The sequence below is a fragment of the Giraffa tippelskirchi genome, chromosome 6 (assembly GCF_054371585.1).
Source record: "Giraffa tippelskirchi isolate mGirTip1 chromosome 6, T2T-mGirTip1v1.2.pri, whole genome shotgun sequence".
Taxonomy (NCBI): domain Eukaryota; kingdom Metazoa; phylum Chordata; class Mammalia; order Artiodactyla; family Giraffidae; genus Giraffa; species Giraffa tippelskirchi.
In genome coordinates this window covers 39,516,925-39,537,276 of record NC_137280.1, presented here as the reverse complement: position 1 = coordinate 39,537,276, position 20,352 = coordinate 39,516,925, and the positions used below count along the sequence as shown (strand labels likewise).

General features: G+C 34.0%; 1 protein-coding gene across 2 annotated transcripts in view; it reads left to right on the top strand.

The window, feature by feature from the left end:
- The window catches only part of HNF4G (hepatocyte nuclear factor 4 gamma), a 436,782-nt gene extending 416,814 nt beyond the window's left edge, over positions 1-19,968 (top strand). For both annotated transcript variants that reach the window (XM_081501546.1, XM_081501545.1), the window contains 8 exons: positions 2,538-2,632; positions 5,587-5,693; positions 7,236-7,391; positions 10,754-10,841; positions 13,006-13,158; positions 13,665-13,901; positions 15,149-15,271; positions 18,648-19,968. In XM_081501546.1, coding sequence (XP_081357672.1) covers positions 2,538-2,632; positions 5,587-5,693; positions 7,236-7,391; positions 10,754-10,841; positions 13,006-13,158; positions 13,665-13,901; positions 15,149-15,271; positions 18,648-18,769 — 1,081 coding nt within the window. In that variant the 3' untranslated portion in view covers positions 18,770-19,968. The remainder of the gene's footprint in view (positions 1-2,537; positions 2,633-5,586; positions 5,694-7,235; positions 7,392-10,753; positions 10,842-13,005; positions 13,159-13,664; positions 13,902-15,148; positions 15,272-18,647) is intronic.
- The last annotated feature ends 384 nt before the right edge of the window (positions 19,969-20,352 follow it).

Below are 20,352 nucleotides of genomic sequence, written 5' to 3'. Positions count from 1 at the left end.
AATTATATTTAATTATATTGTATGTGTCACACATTTCTAGTAGGTTTTTTCAAAAAAATAATATCTAGGTAAATATCACATCACAATTTAGGATTAGATATTTCACCTTTAATGTTCAGAATGACAGTTCTTGAATGCAGATATGGTCTATTAAGTATGGGCTATTCAAAGATGACTGATTTTAACAGGAGAAATCTGTTTTCTCTGTCTTTGAAAGTCATGTGTAGGATTGTTAAAGTGTTTTTGGCACAGTTGAATATTTAGGAAGAAGTTAACTCTCTCACATTATGATGACATTTGACTTCTAGGGATGTGGAAAAGTTAATATATAACTCACAAATATCTAACTAGTGTTCTCTAGTAATTTTTATAAGAGAGTTTAAAGTAGGTTTAAAGATGTAAATTATCCATTTTGAAAACCTTCTTGCAAGCAAAAGAAAAGTATTTCTTGCTTTTATATATAGCCGAACTTGAGAGGTATAAAGAAATCAAGTGGATTTACTCCATCAAAAGCATTTTCTCTACAATTCCCTCAAATATTGAGTGCTTCTAAAAGATTAATAGTAAAATAAATACAAAATAACATGTAAATAATATTGTTACAATTTTTAAGTCATATATGCTGTCAAAGATGAAACATATATGTGTGTATATGTATATATGTGTATATGTATACATATGTATATGTATATATGTGTGTGTATATATACACAGGCTATCCAAGCAACTAAAAACAGTAACTTTTTTCCATTTAATTTTTTACTTTTATTTTGGAGTGTAGTTGATTTGCAATGTTGTGTTAGTTTCAGGTGTACAACAAAGTGATTCAGTTATCCATATACGTATATCTATTCTTTTTCAGATTCTTTTCCTGGATAGATTATTATAGAATATGGAGTTGGACACTCCAACAACAAATTCTAAGAGTCAGAGAATGTGAACACTAATAGGTTCAAGATTTCTACTCTTCCATGTGGGAAAAGTGGGAAAGGAATGCTTCCATACAACTTTTGGAAATTTAAAAAATATGCCAACAACATGTACGACCTTACTCCTCCCAACATCCCATCATGAATACTGCTGCCAACTTAGCCTTCTTTACATATACTGATATTAAGCAAATGCTATGATTTTCCATTTGGAAATTTTATTGATGTAAGTTTAGGGGCAAAAATGTTTTTTAAAGCTTAGGCTTTGCTAATCTCAAAGTCTTTTAAGTATGTTCAGATAACAACCTGTGCTGACAAGTCCTCCCTAGTTTACAATTGTGGGTTGACTTGGGATGTTAAATGACCTTCCCAAGTTCTATGGACAGTGTATGGTGGAACTGGGAATCAAGCTCAGGTCTAACTCCAGAGACTGTACTTTTTTTTTATTGGTATGTTCACAGATTTGTGCAATCATCACTATAATTAATTTAGAATATGTCCCCATCCTATAAAGAAACCTCCCAGTACCCTTTAGTAGTTACTTCCCATTTCCCCCAGCTCCCTCCCCACCAATGTGAGGTAACTACTAATCTACTTTCTATTTCCATAGATTTGCATCTTTTGCACATTTGAAATAGGTGAAATTATCCAGTATGTGACCTTTTGTATCTGACTTCTTTCACTTAGGATAGTATTTTCAAGGTTCATCCATGTTATTGCATGTATCATCAGTTCATTCTTATTTGTTGCCAAGTGTATAATATTCCATTATGTGAGTACACAACATTTTGTTTACATTGTATGTTTATCAACTGGTGGGTATTTGGGTTGTCCCCACTTTTTGGCTATTGTGAATAATGCTGCTATGGACATTTATGTACAACAGTTTGTGTGAACATATGTTTTCATTTCTCTTGGGTATATATCTAGGAGAAGAATTGCTGAGTCACAGGATAACTCTTGTGTACCTTTTTGAAAACTGCCAAACTTTCTTCCTAAGCAGCCACATCATTTTGTATTATACCCAAAAATGTGTGAGCCGTCCAATTTTTCAACGTCCTCATCAACATTTGTTATTGTCTGTTTTTCTCCTGATCATAGCCATGGTAGTGGATGTGAAGTGATACCTAATTGTACAGTGACTGTATTCTTAATGCTTTATTCAACTGCCTTTTGATATATAATTTGGAATTTAGAGTAAACTCCAATTAGATATGAGGTAAAACTACCAGAAGAATATTTACATAGTAAAATCATGGAAGGGCAGAGAAATGAAGTTCCCCATCACACTGAAACAATTAGTGGTAAGCGTTAGAATTTGTATACTAAAGTTTTTCTTCTGAGTTTGGCTTTCATGGCACAGGTTAGAAATTACCATGGATACTGGCCAAAAGTGAGATACCATTCAGTTTTGTTTTATTAGAAATACTGCATGAGCGGTGAGGCTTGTATTTTCATGCTGATCATGAGATTCAAAAATTCATAGTTAATTGTCCTTATACATTTTTTCTGTTGATCTAAATTTAACTATACTTTTAAAAGTCTGTCTGTTTGCTTTTTTTGATAAATGATAACTTTATGCAAATATATCTTTTTTTGGCATTGTAGGTTTAGTCGGCAATGTGTTGTTGACAAAGACAAAAGGAATCAATGTAGATACTGTCGATTAAGAAAATGCTTTAGAGCAGGAATGAAGAAAGAAGGTAATAATATATAATATAATGATAATTAACATTATTGATCAAAAATGCTATACACACATGTTCTTATTTAATCACAATAACCTTTACATGAGTTCTAATTTTCCTCAATGAAAGATCTGCGATTCCTTGAGTTTAAGAATTTACTCAAGGACACTGATATCTACTGGTAAGTGATGGAGCCAGTCTTTTTACCTGGTGACTGACTTGACACATTCTGTTCACTACTGTATTACCCCTGGCAACAAAATTATTGTCTAACAAACATTCCAATGTCTTTTTCAAAAGATAAATGGCAAAATATACTAATGGGATGCATTTTAATGTATTTTAAATGCATTTTTAATCTCAATAACAATTGAATATCTATTTCATAAACATCAACTGAACACTGACTTTTAACATATTAATTTATTTGTCTAACAAATTTATCCTGCACTGCTGCTCTCCAAACACTGTTGTTGGTGCCAAGGTTTAGTGTACATAATAGTGAACACTATTATATAGTGAACATAATAGACAAAATGTTCCCCTTTTCAGGGAGCTTATATTCTATTCAAGGAAAGAGACTAGACTAGATGCTCTATTCCAGTGTGCAGTAATTTCATTTTGAACCTATTAAGTAATCTAATTATACTATCCTATGTTCAAACTGCGGTTAATTTAGCAACAGATGTGTTTAGCACATCTAAATATTTGGCAGGGAATAGCTCCTATAAGGGGGTTTCTCCGGTGGCTCAGCAGTAAAGAATCTGCCTGCAATGCAGGAAACAGGGTAGGGTTTGATCCCTGGATTGGGAAGATGCCCTGGAGAAGGAAATGACAGCCCACTCCCCTGTTCTTGCCTGCAGAATCCCATGGGCAGAGGAGCCTGGTGGGCCACAGTCCATGGGGTCACAAAAGTGTTGGACACAACTTAGTGACTAAACAGCAACAACAACTTGCTGTAAGATTTTGTGCTTGTCATTTTGCCATATGCTTGTGCCTTTCACTATCGTATACAAGGAGATATTTTTCAAAAGTATTTCACATACTATTAGAAAATTAAATCACATCTCTATAGTACAAATATGTAAAAAATATCAAACCTGTCTTAAACATAGTTTTTTTCCTTGTCACTCAATATTTTCAAGAGACAAAAATTCCATTAGTTTCACTAGCTGCTAGTCTCAAAAAAGAAGGCAAAATAAAGTTCACAAAATTAAAGTTAGAATATTTTCATTTCAACATGACTTATTTCTAGTGGCATATTTGGTTGTTTATGGCATTCATTACGTACGTTATCAATTATCTTCATTCATTTGTACTTGAATCTCTGCTTCGTTCCTACCATATGAAAAGCAAATACACTTCTACATTTCCATTAAGAATTTTACAATTTGTTAAATAAAATTATTTTTAAAATAGTTAAAGCATATTTTATGCTGCTCATAGAATAATGCATTAATTTTTCCTAAATAGGTTAGGAAATAATTTTTAGCTTTCAAAGTAGATATATTTCTCTTATTTACAGTAATAGCATAATTTTAAGTTTAGTTAAATGGAAACATACATAAATATGGTTTTATGTCAAAAATAGTAGCAGCAAGAAGATTACAAATGTCACAATATCTTTTAGCATTTTGTAAAGATTGATCATGTAATGAAATTCATAAAAACATAGCTTACTTTTTACTGTTTTATCTCCACATACACATTTCCAAATGAGTCAGTTTAGGCTGAAAGTCAATGACAGTATTGGTTAAAAGAAAAAGGATGAAAGAGGAAGTAAGCTACCAGTAAATATGATTTTAAAATAAAATATTAATGATTCACTTCAACTAAAGATTCAGTTAGGTCGCTCAGTCATGTCTGACTCTGTGACCTCATGGACTGCAGCATGCTCTTAAAGGCAAAAACTTTAGTTTTTTCTGTTTCAAATTAATGGAATTGATAGGTAATAGTTTGTTTAGTTAGAAATTGGTGAATTTCTTTTAAAAAGAATAATTATAGAAATTAACTCTGATAGTTTAACGTCTTATCTTTTCAGCAAAATTGAGTAAAGCATTAGGGTACATAATTCAGAGGGTACAGACTTTGTTTTCATTCTTTTGGTTGAGAGAAGACAATTTTACCTTTTATGTTTTGAAATCCAACTTTGACTTCTGATTTATATTATTCTCTGTGTAACAAATATACAAATCTGTACCACCCCACTTCTGCTTCCTTATATTTATAATTTGGGTATATGCATTATTCTTTTTGTTTGTTTGTTTCTGAAACAAAGAGATCTAGCTCTTTCTTATAAGACTTTCATATAATACTTAATATTCCTTCATTGTTCCAAAATGCTAATATTCAAATCTCAGTTTTCTCAAGAGAGACCTCTACCTGCTGGAACTCCTGCCTTGTTAATGTTCCTAAACTGTACCGAAGATATTACTTCGTAAGAGATCATAGGATTCTGATCACCTTAACTAAAATAAATGTACTTTCCATTTTTGCAACTGTTTTAGAAGAAAAAGAAAAATGGAAGTTTCAGAGCATATGACTCATATTTTCTGACAGTGACTACACTCTTATCTTTAACCTGGTCAATCTCACAGATGGTACTCTTCCCCTAGATATCTTATGGCTTTATTAACTTTGAGACAATGGAAAACCAACCTATTGAAAATACAACATGGCTGAACTGGCTGACCTACCACTTTGTAACATGCGCACCATCATAAAGTTCCAAAAGGCAGTATTTTATGAGCTCTAGTGACAAGCTTGGCTCTTCCTACTTTTAAAATGGTACCAAATGAAAAATATCTTCAGTCAGTCTTATCTCTGCCCGACCCCGCGCACCTGACTGGGTCTTTTAGAAATATTCCTTTTCTTCTTTTATACTAATTTTTTTTTTTTTTACTTCAAACAGTATATTCTGACTATGTTGAAGAAAAGCAACCAATAAATACTGTTATTTTCTCCCCTAGCTGTACAAAATGAACGTGATAGAATAAGCACCAGAAGAAGCACATTTGATGGCAGCAACATCCCCTCCATCAACACACTGGCACAAGCAGAAGTTCGGTCTCGCCAGGTACTGCTGTGCCAGCATCCTGCCCTATTTAATAGGATCAAATGCTTACTTAAGAACAATGCAAAATTGATTAAAGTTCATTCAGATGTGCTCATTACTGTAATAAACTCCACTTAATGCAACTTCAAGTTTCACTTTGAAAATATTAGTTGACTATTGACTTAATTTTTACTTTTCCTGGGCAATTCCCCATTTTTTGAGTGGAAAAAAATGAGATACATTTCGATCTAAGATTGTTAAAAGTTTGTTTACAAGGTTGATTTAAAATACTTAATGCTTAGCACAATGCCCTGGGGCAGTATCTTGTTATATTGGTCGAATCTGGAAATCAATTACCACAGCTTTTAGGGTGTTTAGTTGAAAACTGTCATTAGAGCTTTCTTTCTTGAAAATGATACCTAGATTCAAGAACTCACCTTAGCACCTGCTTTGGAAACAGGTAATTCAGGGAAGAGCCAGAATTCAGAAAATACAAAAAAAAGCTTATTGTTTGAAATTTCTCGAATGAGAACATCAGTTCTAGAGTTAAAAATGTAAGTGACCAGTTATATAAATAAAAGTAAATCACTTAAGAATCAAATAAAGAAACCTTTTGAAGAAAGTTTATTTTAGCAGTGTCCCTATTAGAAATGTTAATGATATTTTTCTATTGTAAAGCAAATTATGAAATAGCTAACTATTAATCAGGTCTTATAATGAGTCAGTGCAACTACTTTCATTTTTGATAACACTAGGGTAATATGATGAGGTTAACTTCACCATTATCATCCTCATTACTTGAAGATTACTTGATGGTCCTATAAAGCATTTTGAGAATGGCCTTAAAGGAACTGTGAGGAAATATACATACACAGCAGAAAGACACGTACACACACACACAGACATGTTCAAAAATGACGCTTGGAAGAACTTTTAGAAAGTGATTTTTTTTTCAGCAGAAAGGCATTTGAACACCACTTATATCTTAGATAGTTCAAAATTGTATATCATTTAAAAATTAATCATTATATGTTAAGCTTTTCAAGTTGAGTGGCGTCTTACTTTATCTGAATGGGCTTCCATTGAATGCAGCAGCATAGCCTGGCTTCTCATCTAAATCTCTTCTCCTCAGTTGGTAAACTTTATCCAATGGAAACTTTCCTTCATAAATTATAACAAATTAAAGGTGGACTTTCTGACTGGAACTATCATCTTTAATTAAAAATAAAATCACACAGCACTAGTTCAATGTGGATACACCACAGCTCTTTGTATAATCATTTTGAATTATTAAAAACTCCCCCAAAAGTTGTGTAACTTGTTTTACAGATTTGGCCAGTAAAAGCAAGATGCTGCTCCCAGACTGTGGCAGTGAATGTTCTCAGTCTAACTTGAACTGATAGGTATTTGATTTATCAATTTTTAAATGTGTGATACATTTCAAGATAGTATGATAATGAGTACCATTTCAATGGTGTTTACTTATTGCAGGGGCAGAGAAAAGAGATATATTGGTCTTGTGTTATTTTCAATGACAGATTAATATAATGTTCTTAATGCTAGATCTCAGTCTCAAGCCCTGGTGTGAGCGCTGACATAAATGTTAAGAAAATTGCCAGTATTGGTGATGTCTGTGAATCCATGAAACAGCAACTCCTAGTCTTGGTGGAATGGGCTAAATATATTCCTGCCTTTTGTGAGTTACCACTGGACGATCAGGTATATAAGAGATTACAATACTTTAAAAAGTGTTTTTTGAACTTGCTAAGTTAGTGTGTTCTTTTAGTTATATTTGTAGTATATTTTCTATATGTGACAAAGGTTAAATGGTCTTATGAGAGAAAATTGGTTTTCTTGTTCATTTACTCTGTTCTATTAAGAGGCATACTGTTAAACTTCTATTCTAAGGGTCTTAACAAATTTATTGATTGGATAAGAGTTGATCAAGCCTATGTTCTTCCCTCTAGAAGTTTAAAAAGCTTATAATAGGGACTTCCCCAATGGTTCAGTGGTTAAGACTCCGCCTTCCAATGCACAGGTTGTGGGTTCAATACCTGGTTAAGGTCCCACATGCCATGGAGTGTGACCAAAATTTTTAAAAATAATATTAATAGAATAAAATATTTAAGGATGGGAGAAAAACAGATAGCAAGTAACTGCTATTGTGAGACAAAGTATTGGAATACTTTTGTCTCAGAGGCAGATGGTACCCATTATGTCTTGGCGTTTACTAAAAGTACATAAAAAACTCTTCAGAAATATCAGACCACTTCTAGAGAGAAGCCACACAGGTTGTGTTGGTGTCTCTGTAGGCACTTTTATGCAATTAACATATAAAGTTGTGCCTTTCATGTTGTCAATTTTATTATGGCAATTACTGCATAAAAATTATATATCTAGTTAAAAAAAAAAGTCTGTAGGATTGTGCTCTCAAATCTACAGAAAATAGATTTCAGATATAGTGATCTTTTCCTAATATATATTTCATACTTTGTCATATTTAAGATATTTTAGTTAATAATTAAGAAGTTTAATTTTCTAATGTCTATAAAGATTAGATTATTAGTTTCAGATTCATTTTTAACTCTTCTTCTAAGTGGTATATAATATTCTATAGATGTAAATAATTTGAAAATTTCCAATTCCCCCAGATAAAGTACAGTATGTAATAATATGTTATATAACCAGTGTCTATTTTTATACCCTCTCACCAGAGCTTTTTATCATTGATACACTAAAATGAAGAAACAATCAAAGGGAAAGATGTATGATTCTCTAAAAATCAAAGAAGGGCAAAATATTTACACACCCGAAAATAAAAATCACAGGAAGGTAGCAGTTATATTTCTAGAAGAGCATTTCACCTGGTTACAAAAAGAAAATACTGTGAAATCTGAAATCATTCTTAAAATGTTCTGTAACTCCCTTCCTGGTATGAGTCATGGTTATGGACATATCATAAAGATAACTTGGCTCAAAAGGCTATTTCGCAGTGAATAATGCTAAATTGCTAAAACTTACTTGTCTCACCCCAAGCCATATAAGTAGATTTATGTTATTTATCAGTTTTATATTTTTATTATCACTCTTTAAAGTTGCTGACATATATGCAGACAATGATTTTAAAATTGGGAAATTGAAATCCAGTAACTTGTCAATAATAATTTTTATTTACTAACTGTTTAATATTAACAGTATAACATTAATAACCATGGATTGGTAGAGTCTATTATGGATAAGGGATTTGGAAATTAGTTTTCAGTTACATTATATGTTACATTATTTAATTTAATAGTCTCAGGAGCTCTGTGGCATAAGTTTTATAGTATCCACTTAACAATTTCTAAAACTGAGACATGAATCAGTAAAGTTCACTCAATATATTCATCACACAAATAGTTATTAGAACTACTGCTCAGTTATAAGAACTGTGAGTATATGGCAGGAAAAATACAGATTGCATCACTATTCTCATAAAACTTGCATTCTATTTGGGAGAGACAGACAATAAAAATGTCCACATTCTGAGTAAGATGATTCTAGGTGGGGATAAGTTCTATAAAATGAAACAGGACGAGTTGTTGGGGAATGGTCATGGGTGGAGTGGCAAGAGATCCAGTAAACTGGGAATTAGAGATTTTTCTTGAGACCTGAGTAGCAAGGGGCTAAGCATGTCAAGATCAGAGGAAAAAGCATTCTGGCTTCAGGAAGAGCGAATTCCAAGGCCCTGAGGCAGGGCAGGCAAAATGTCTAGAGAAAAGTGAGCAAAGGATGTTGCAAGAGGAAACCAGAGTGGGCGGTGGCGGTGGCGGAGGTACAAAGCACTGAGCCATCACCTCAGGTGAGGCCATGGTTGAGGTGTTCAGATTTCACCCTAAAAACAGTAAGAAATAGTTAAAGAGATTTTAGCAGAGGAGTGATATTAATTGATGAATATTATACAAGATATCATCTTAGAAGGTTTGTCAAGAAGGACGTAAGATGGAGAAACCAGAAAGACAGCAGGAATACCTAGCAGGTCTTTGGAATGTATTTTGGTAGGCCGGGTGAAGATGACCAAGGTTTGGACAGGGGTGGTAGCAATGGAGAAGCCATGCCAGGATGTGCTGTGCAATCAGAGAGGGATCCAGATGGACCCTTGGTTTTGATGTGAAAAAGCATTTTGGATAACTGTACCTTTAACTAAGGAGATGAAGATGCTGGAGAAGCATTCACTTTGATGAATTAAGTTTGAAATGCTTCCTATTCTTTCCAGCTCCTCTAAGAGCTTAGAGCACAGTTAAAGGTTCAGCCTAGAAAGTGTCAGAACCCAGATCCCACATACTCATTTCACTATATCACCCCTCTTTGCTTTACTTTTGTTTGTGGGTGCATGCCAAGTCACTTTAGTCATGTCTGACTCTGTGCAACCCTGTGAACTGTAAACCACCAGGCTCCCCTGCCCATGGGATTCTCCAGGCAAGAATACTGGAGTGGGATGCCTCCAGGGGATCTTCCTGAGCCAGGGATCAAACCCTCCTCTCCTACATCTTCTGCAATGGCAGATGGGTTCTTTAACCACTAGCGCCACGTGGGAAACCCTTTGCTTTTTTTGTTCAGTTTAATTATATGTAACAGATCATGTTTGACATATATTTTTCTCCTTTAGTCTTCACACTACACTTTGAGATTTTCATCACTATCTCCATTTGATAAATGAAAACAAATGAGTCCCAAACATACTGGTTAACTAACCCATGCTTAAACATGTAGTAAATGGAGAAACCAGAATTTGAACTATAATTTGTTAGACTCTATTCTCAAATATCATTCACCCCCAAACACTAAATTATTCTTTTTTTTTTCTTTTCTTGCTGCCATCCTATTGCTTTATTAGTTTTAGAAATTTTGAAAGTAAAACTCTATTGATGTGCTTAAAATAGAAGGCTTAATAATGGTAAGAACTATGAATATTGTAGTTTATTCAAGCAAAATAAAACAGTTCCAGGCTTAAAGAACACTAAGTTAATCAGACTTATATTATAAATCTTTTCATTATTATGTTTTATAATTAATTGTTAAACTTGGAATTTTTCATTAAGGTGGCACTGTTGAGAGCTCACGCAGGGGAACATTTACTGCTTGGAGCTACAAAGAGATCCATGATGTATAAAGATATTTTGCTTTTGGGTAAGTTTTTTTTTTTTTCATTTTAATTTGAAAAAATTATGCTTGCTTGATACTTACAGGGGGTCTATTCTGTATATACCAGGCGTTCATAGATACTGTCAAATTGGCGCTGTCACTTCACAATGGATTTAGGTGGTCAGAGGGTCTGTTTTTCCTTGCCTTTATTGCAAGGAAGTTCAGAAGAGATGTTCAGTATGCATTAAATAATAGAAATGTTGCTCAATAAACAAAATATCGAGGTATGTTTAAATTATTTCAGGACAAAGAATTAGTGATTTGTGTCACCATGTTATGGAGTTCCATATACTCTAAGTGTCTACCTAATAATTATACTATATATTATTTTCTAATCTTCTAAAGATTATGTTTATCTCCTAAGATCTCATTGCCCATGATATGATACAAAATCCCAAGTTAAAAAAATTTTCATAACAATGTCTGAAAAATTCTCATAGTTAAATAGCAGTGCTGAAACAGGCAAAATTATGACAGCAAGTGGGATAAGACACAAAGGAAAAGCTTGTGTCTTCATTAAGGAAGTACTTTGCTCCCCGCCCCCTTTACTTACCTTATAAAATTAGGTTTCCTGTTGAGAGAGTTGGGAACTTTCTAATGCTTAGAAGCTCTCCCTCCCTCTGGCTGTGTAAAATGATAACTAAAGTGTCTTATTCCATTTTTTTGACAGATATTTTGTCCCAAATAGAAATAAATTGAACATAATATCATAATAGCTAATAGTAACTGAGGACTGACTATTTAAGATATATGCCTTTAAGTGCTTTAACATGTATGTGTGTGTGTATATATATATATATATATATATATATATATATATACTCTCTCATTTAATCCTCAGAATAACCCTGAGGGATATGTACTATTATTTTCAACCTGTTTTGTAGGTGAAGAAATGAAGGCAGAGTAAGTTTGTCTGAGGTCACAAAGCAAGTAAGGGACTGAGCCAGGATTCTAAACCACATAATATGACTGCTTTTAAATTCTGCTAAATTTTCTTTTGCAATTTTAGTACTCTTACAATACTGTTCTCCTTATAAATGTGAATACAATAAGCATAGAAAACAGAACAATCTTACCACAGTTCTAAATAGTCTTATCCTAAATAATTAGATTGGAGAAGGAAATGGCAACCCACTCCAGTATTCTTGCCTAGAGAATCCTGTGGACAGAGGAGCCTGGTGGGCTGCCGTCTGTGGGGTCACACAGAGTCAGACACGAGTGAAGCGACTTAGCAGATAATTAGATAATTCAACTTTTCATAAGAGGAGCAGGGCTACACTTTTTAAAATACTTATGCATGTGTTGTTATACTGAAGATTGTCTTTGCCTGGTGAAAGAATTCAGAATACTCTGCTTTTTATAAAACCAGAAAATAAAAATTTAGCAGTTATTTTATAAGGTGCTCAAATAAGCTTCCAATTTTCTAATATTTTAGAAGCTATAATATTGTCATATTATAGCCCAAGACTTTCTAAGGTAGAACATATTTAAGGATTTAGGTGGTCTGGATTTCTATCCAATTTCTGAATTCCTTTGAATTCTGCTGCAGAAGTTAGCCTTGTGATTAGACAATCTTCCCATCTCTTCTTAAAGAAGCCCAGGATGAGAGAATTTACTATTTACTGAGGCAACTCATAAGAGTATACCTAATAGTTTTTTTTAAAAAAATAAGCCTTGTCTACTTAAGCTTATTAAAATTGTGTCTCAGTAGTTGTTATATGTATAAACACCTAGACCACTGAAGGAATGCTAGTTTACTTTACTAAAAGCAAGAGAGATTCTTTAGGTTTTGTATCATGCTCATTAATGAGTAAGGCACTAACAGATAACTGACACAGTGGAAAGCTAATCATTATATCTTGTTTCTCCCTTGTCAATAATTAGCTTGTTATTAGTCTGTACTTTAGTATTATCACCAGTGACCGAGGCTGTTAGAATGCATGTGATCATATTATCAATGTTATTGATCCTGTAAGTATTCTTAAGTTTTTCCTAACATAATTAACAACACTACTGAGAGAGGAAGTGCTATTCATGTTTCTTCAAGGGAAAATCATTTAAAATATTGGTTTATAAAAGTTTAAACAAAATCTGACAATGTTGCATGTGTGAGAGGGTTGATTGTTTAATTATTTTTTTAATGTAGGGAACAACTATGTTATTCACCGCAACAGCTGTGAAGTTGAGATTAGCCGTGTGGCCAACAGGGTTCTAGATGAGCTGGTCCGACCATTTCAAGAAATTCAGATTGATGATAATGAATACGCTTGTTTGAAGGCAATTGTCTTTTTTGATCCAGGTTTGTTTCCAAAGTTTCAGTAAAAATAATTGCAGTGAAAATTAAACTACCTTTTATTTTATTTTTTAATAATTTTATCTGTTGATTTATTTTTGGCTGCACTGGATCTTCCTTGCTGTGCAGACTTTTCTTTAGTTGCAGTGAGCGGGGGCTACTCTCCAGCTGTGGTGCACAGGCTTCTCACTGAGGTGTCTTCTCTTATTGAGGAGCACTGGCTCTAGGACACACAGGCTTTAGTACTTGCAGCACGTGGGCTCTGTAGTTGTGGCCCCAGGCTCTTGAGCACAGGCTCAATAGCTGTGGTGCACACGCTTAGTTGTCTGGTGGCATGTAAGGATCTTCCCGGATCAAGGATCAAACCCATGTCTCCTGCCTTGGCAGGTGGATTCTTTACCACTAAACCACCAAGTGGTTTAAAAGTCACCAACTTTTAAAATATTAGACTATTTACTCTCACACTCTGGTAAGACGGAATATTTAGATTGCTCTTTTTATTCCTGTACTAGACGCAAAAGGGCTAAGTGATCCAGTGAAGATTAAGAACATGCGGTTCCAAGTGCAGTTGAGTTTGGAGGACTACATCAATGACCGGCAGTATGACTCCCGGGGCAGATTTGGGGAGCTGCTTCTGCTCTTGCCCACGCTGCAGAGCATCACTTGGCAAATGATTGAGCAAATACAATTTGTTAAACTTTTTGGAATGGTTAAAATTGACAACTTACTTCAGGAGATGTTACTGGGTGGTGAGTTTATTTAAGAATTTCTATTTTATTTCTTAGCATCATATTACAGTGTTTTAGAGCAAGTTTGGGAGAAGGCAATGGCACCCCACTCCAGTACTCTTGCCTGGAAAATCCCAGGGATGGAGGAGCCTGGTAGGCTACAGTCCATGGGGTCGCTAAGAGTCGGACACGACTGAGCGACTTCACTTTCACTTTTCTCTTTCATGCGCTGGAGAAGGAAATGGCAACCCACTCCAGTATTCTTGCCTGGAGAATCTCAGGGATAGGGGAGCCTGGTGGGCTGCCGTCTCTGGGGTCGCACAGAGTCGGACACGACTGAAGTGACTTAGCAGCAGAGCAAGTTTGACCTGTTTACTTTTTGTCCATGATGTAATGAACTCAATTTTTTTCTTTTTTGCATTTAGAAAAATCTATAAAACCCATTGGCTGGGAACAAAAATACTTGAACATATTCAAACCTTCCCTCCATTCATACTCAACCTCCACCACCTTTACTCCACCCATCCCTCTTACCTCAATTTTCAGATCTCCCAAATATGGTAAATGGAAATATATTTCTTATTGTTGGTACTTCTTGGAGTATATTATATTTTTTCTATGTCTTGCCTCCTCTAAAAGCTCACCAATGGCAAAATAAGGCAACAACAACAAAAAAATACATAGAGTAAATAGCTTAAAAATGAACATTCTGTTCTTGAAATAAATTAACTGACACAACATGATGAGAAGGGGTAAATGAGATTTCTTTGCTGCAGTAGATGTCAGGAGTAACTTAAGAAATCATTTATTTTGTGTTCTGATCTAGATTAAATTTCCTTGTGAAATCACTTTATTTTATTTTATTTTAGTTTTAGTTTTCTAGTGGTTAATGTGTTTCTAATGATATCTTTCTGAAATAAAAGTTGTTTATGCTATTAGGGTGATCCCAAATACTATAAACTTGAGGTAAGTGATTCTTGGAATTGCCTTAACAACAGGCAGCAAACATAATGATTCCAGGAAACTGCACGGAAGGTCCATTATTAATATACAACATAATATGATACAACATTAATCTAGCCAGTGTACAGTGAAAGCTGACATTGTCTTTAATGTAGCAGTGGCTCTATTAATTTATTTTTGAATTCCCAAAAAGCACTTTGCAAAAATAGCAATATTTAAGCTGTCAATCAAAACACTTGTTTTAAGGTAAACTTGCTGTTCCTGATTAAATATCCCTTACGCAAGCATCTTTTTATCTTCTGTAGGTGCTTCCACTGAGGCTAACCATCTCCATCATCCAATGCACCCACATTTGTCTCAAGATCCATTAACTGGACAGACTATACTTTTGGGTTCAATGTCAACACTGGTGCATACAGACCAGATCTGTAAGTATCTGGGCTACATTTGAAACATAATATTTCTTAAACTTAATTACTTGAGAAAATGTGAAATTTGGGGAAAGAATCTATTAGTGCCCAGAAATTGTAAAATTTGGATATGATTTCCTCTCCAGGATTTGAGTGTGGGAGATTGTGAAGCAAGTCACTTATTCTTCTCATGTATGAGTTTTCTCCCTAAAATGGAGATATGAGTGCCTAAATCTTTCTACTTCATAGATTTGGTAGTGCAAAAGAACATATAGGATGTTCTAGTTTTGCCTGGTAGTGCAGGACCATAAAAATAACATGCAAACTGGAACCATGCAAAGGAATCTTAATAATTAAGAGAAAAATTAAGATTGCTTGTGACCTTTAAACATGTTTGTCAAAACATTAAGAGCTCTTTTAACTATAAGTTATAAATGTATAGGGAAGTTAAAAATAGTACTTTTAATGTTTAGTACACCATAATATAAAATATTAAAAACACTGAGATTTAATGTTCTATTTTTTTGTAAAAAAAAAAATGAAGAGTAGTTTGGACAGTGCTTGCCATGTTCTTTTTCAAGGACTTACAAGAGAAAGTGAACATCTATGATGAAATTAACTCTTTTGGAAGTTTGGATTGATTTCCAGTATTTTATCCTTTGTATTTTCAATGTCATAAAATATTTCTCAGAAACCATTTGATAGGAAGTTTTTTGTCAGTTTCACTTCCTCTGGGACCTCTCCATCCTTTCAAAGAATTGGGCTCCTCATTAATGTTGACAAGTTTTCCTTTAGCTTAAGCTCTTGGCTGTATTTTTAGGGACTCAAACAATGACAATGTGAACATTTCCATGGTCAGTGCTTTCTTCTATTAACTACATTTATGTTTGATTTGAATTTCACTTCCAGCATTATCATTTTTTGTTTCTTTACTGCCCACTCTCCCCTTCCAGCCAATTCTCTTTCAATTGTCCATGTTTGCAAAATGCCATGTGAATCTATCACTGGGAGGGAGACAGGAGGCAACACAACTACACACTTTGTTGTCAGTGTGTGAACTGAAGGAAATATGTTCATTGACCAATCACAATCATGAACAGACTGAAGGATGTGGTGTGATTGGTTACTGATCAAAATGCACATCTATTATTTAGGTAATTATTTGTAGACTGAAAAAGTTAGCTGTGAAGTTTGTAAAATTTGCAATACAGTCAAGTTTGTGAGTTTATGCAACACTCACTGTTAATTTGAGTTAACATACTAACTGAAATGCAAACCAGGTTTTTGAAAGACTGGTGCTATTTAACTGAGCAGTGATGAGAGGAATTCATGTGTCTCATAATTGGGCAAAGTGTGGATTGTTTAGGTTTCCTTTAATTCTTTGGAACAAAATGATTATATATATATATACTAGGGATTGATAGTAGATAATCTGATATTATTGCAGATTTAACACATTTTATTTTTATAAGTCAACTCAGATTTAAAAAATCTTGACTAGACAAAATATCAAGAATTAATTGCTCCTAAATTTATACTAATTTAATTCCAAATTGAGTTTTGATCTACTGCCTCTAAACACTAAACCAGCTGTCACTGAGATTCCTTAAGTTACTGTGATATCATTATTATGCATACCTGTATTGCCTGCTGAATCTACGATAGCCCTTAATAACTGGCTGCAGTATTGTTTTATCCCAAAGTTCAATGCAATGTGACCCTAATTTAGTGAGTACCATCTAACTGCTCCCTAGTGGTAGGGAGAGTAGAAACCACAAAAATGCCTGCTATCACTGCTATCCTTCAGATGCAGTAGATATATGTGTAAGTAGTGTCTGTAACACAAAGTTCTTTGAGTGTATGACAGAAGCAGAAATGAAATTGTTAGAAAAAATACAAATGTACAATATAGTACATTTAATCTGTGGGTCCCTATGTAATTTAAAGACATTAATTTGGGACCATTCTTTCTTTCCTTGAAGTACAGTTGATTTACAATAGTATTTTGGTTTCAGATATATAATATAGTGATTCAATATTTTTAGAGGTTATATTTCATTTAAAGTTTTTATAAAAATATTGCTTATATTCCCTGTATTGTAAATTACATCCTATATCGTATTTATTTTCTACCAAATACTTTGTGCCTCTCATTCTCCTTCCCATGGCTTTCTCTTCCTCTCCCCTCTTCTCCCTGGTAGCGACTGGTTGGTTCTCTGTTTCCGTGAGTCTGTTTCTGCTTTGTTATATTTATTTGTTTTATTATTTGAATTTAACATATAAGTGAAAACATACAGTATTTGTCTCTCTGTTTAACTTATTTCACAAAGGGTAATATCCTGCTGGTCCAGCCATGTTATTGCAAGTGGCAAAATTTCATTCATGGCTGAGTAATATTCATATGTGTGTGTGTGTATCACATCTTCTTTATCCATTCATCTGTTGATGGACGCATGTGGCTTCCATATCTTGCCTGTGACGTGCATGTATCTTTCCAAATTAGTATTTTTGTTTTTTTCAAATATATACTCAGAAGTGGAATTGCTGGATACTAGTTCTAGTTTTCATCTGTCGAGGAACTTCCATACTGGGACTATCTTGCAAAGAGGAGCTTGGTGGCCTACAGTCCATGAAGGGTCTCACAAGAGTCAGACATGACTTAATGACTAAACAACAACAACAACATAGATTTCAAAGCACTTGAAGAGTTACCTTACCTTATTATTATTTTTTTTAATGTCATCTAATGTTTGAGTTGGCTTTCCTGGTGCCTCAAACAGTAAAGAATCCGCCTGCCAATGCAGGAGACATAGTTCAATCCCTGGGTTGGGAAGATCCCCTGGAGAAGGAAATGGCAACTCACTCCAGTATCCTTGCCTGGAGAATCCCATGGACAGAGGAACTTGGTGAGCTATAGTCCATGGGGTCACAAAAGAGTCGGACACACCTAAGTGACTAAACAACAACGTTTGAGTTAGTGAAATCTAAACCAGATAAGTTTTTATTTGATGTGCTTTTTTGATTCCAAATATTGTAAAATTTGTATTCTGAGACTTGGAAAAAAATTAGTTTTCTGTTAATTCTTTTCATTAAAAATTTTTTTCTGCTGAGTTTATGAGAGAATCGAATGTCCATAAATGCTATTATATAAAAGCAGATGATATCTTAAAGTGACTATCAACATTTTAAAGCATGATTTAGTTTAATGCTAATAGAGGAGTACATCTCCAATAGTATGTCAATGACCTGATTATGTATTACAATCACTAGTTTATATATGATCTTTTAAAAACATATACAAAATAAAGTAATGCATGTTGGTGTCATGCAAAACTTAATGAGATGGGCCAGGGTGACTGCCAGCATCACATACAATTCTCTGTTTCTTTTTTAGCAACTCCTGAAACCCCACTTCCTTCCCCACCTCAAGGCTCTGGACAAGAACCATACAAAATAGCTGCAAATCAAGCTTCAGTCATTTCACACCAGTCTCTTTCCAAACAAAAGCAATTGTGAGAGTATGTTTACTTCTGAACGGCACTGCAAAAATGTGAAAAGTTGTTGGTCTTAAAATATCTCAGGATAGCACTTTTGGCAGACTCTTAGCCAAGGCTTCTCCATGGTGCTGTTATAAAGACGGTATCCTGTTTTCTTGTTTATATGTTCATTTTGTTTGTTGTTGCTATTGTTTAAAACCTTTAGATGCAACCAATGTATCACTGAGTTTCAATGCGTTTGTATAGTGTAAGCCTGTACTATGCCTGAACCAGTTCAATCTCATGTACTACTTTCATGTGTTGTCTTATTATTAATTTAAATCTGTAAATAATTGCTTTGTGGTGATGTGATGAAGAACCAAGTGTTCTTTGAGAACAGTAGATCAGAAATCCCAGATTAATATTAAATGAGCCAAGTTCTTTTTTTTTAATAAATTTTAAACTTGCAGATTTGAAAATTAAACCAGTTGCTGTAGAATAGGGTATATTTCTTTGAAGAATCACTTACAAGCGTCTTTTTGGCCCATAGTTAAATAATGCCTATAAAAGATTAGAAAATTATAAATAGGCATTCCAAAGATGACTGGGTATTCCTTGAAATCTGCCTATATTTGAAGATGTTAAAATAAAACATCAGCTTTATCAGTTAGGATACAGGCTAAATTGTATTCAAGAAACCCTTCAAAAGAGGCTCAAGCAAGACAGGCATTTATTTCCCTCTCAGAAAACAAATCTAGAAGTAGTCATCCTTTGACTAGAACTTAGTACATGCCCACATCTGGTTCTCAGGGACACTGGAAGTGAAGTCTTCAGGCAGAAAGCCTAGTGCCAACAAAGCTGCCCATCTCTGGGATTCTGATATCAGGAGACAAATTAGCCATCTGTCACACACATGTTGCCTCATTTAGCCCTCCTGTAAAAGAGGTATTATTATCTTTTTTTTATAAATTAAGAAACCTTTAGCTTAGAGGATTTAAATAACATAACCAAAGATCATTAAACCTAAAGAGGAGGAGAGCTGCACTCTAGCCCAGGTCTGATGGACTTTAAGGAAAATAAATCTTTGGTATGAAAATGTGAGCTTCTTACTGTGGTTTTTAAATAAATGCAATTGAGTGATAATTGGATATTATCCATTGTGTTATCTGTTAACACATATTTACATGTAAATGAGTGTAAATTTGTTGCAACATGAATAAGAAACCACTTTTGTACCTTTAATGAGTCTTCTAACTTTAATGAGTCTTCTTCCTAAAATAAAAAGATTTTAAAAACTTTCGAACAAAGAAAATAAAATGTATAGCAGGTAGATCATGATGAAAGAACAGACAAATTAAAATCACTGACAGCATATTTTCAAAAATCCAGTGGACTGAGGAATATAGTTCTTTGGAGCCCCAAATTATTTGATATTATCTAAAGCTGGAGCTTATTTTAAAACAATTGACAGTCTGCCTCAAGAAACAGTGATGTCTCTCTTTCTCTCTCTCTCTATCAAATAAATACACACACATTGTATTTGCTGAAGCAGAGAAAAACTTGTTTAATAATTATTAATGATATAAAAAGAGTTCCCCAAGTGCAAGAGACTGAATTAAATGA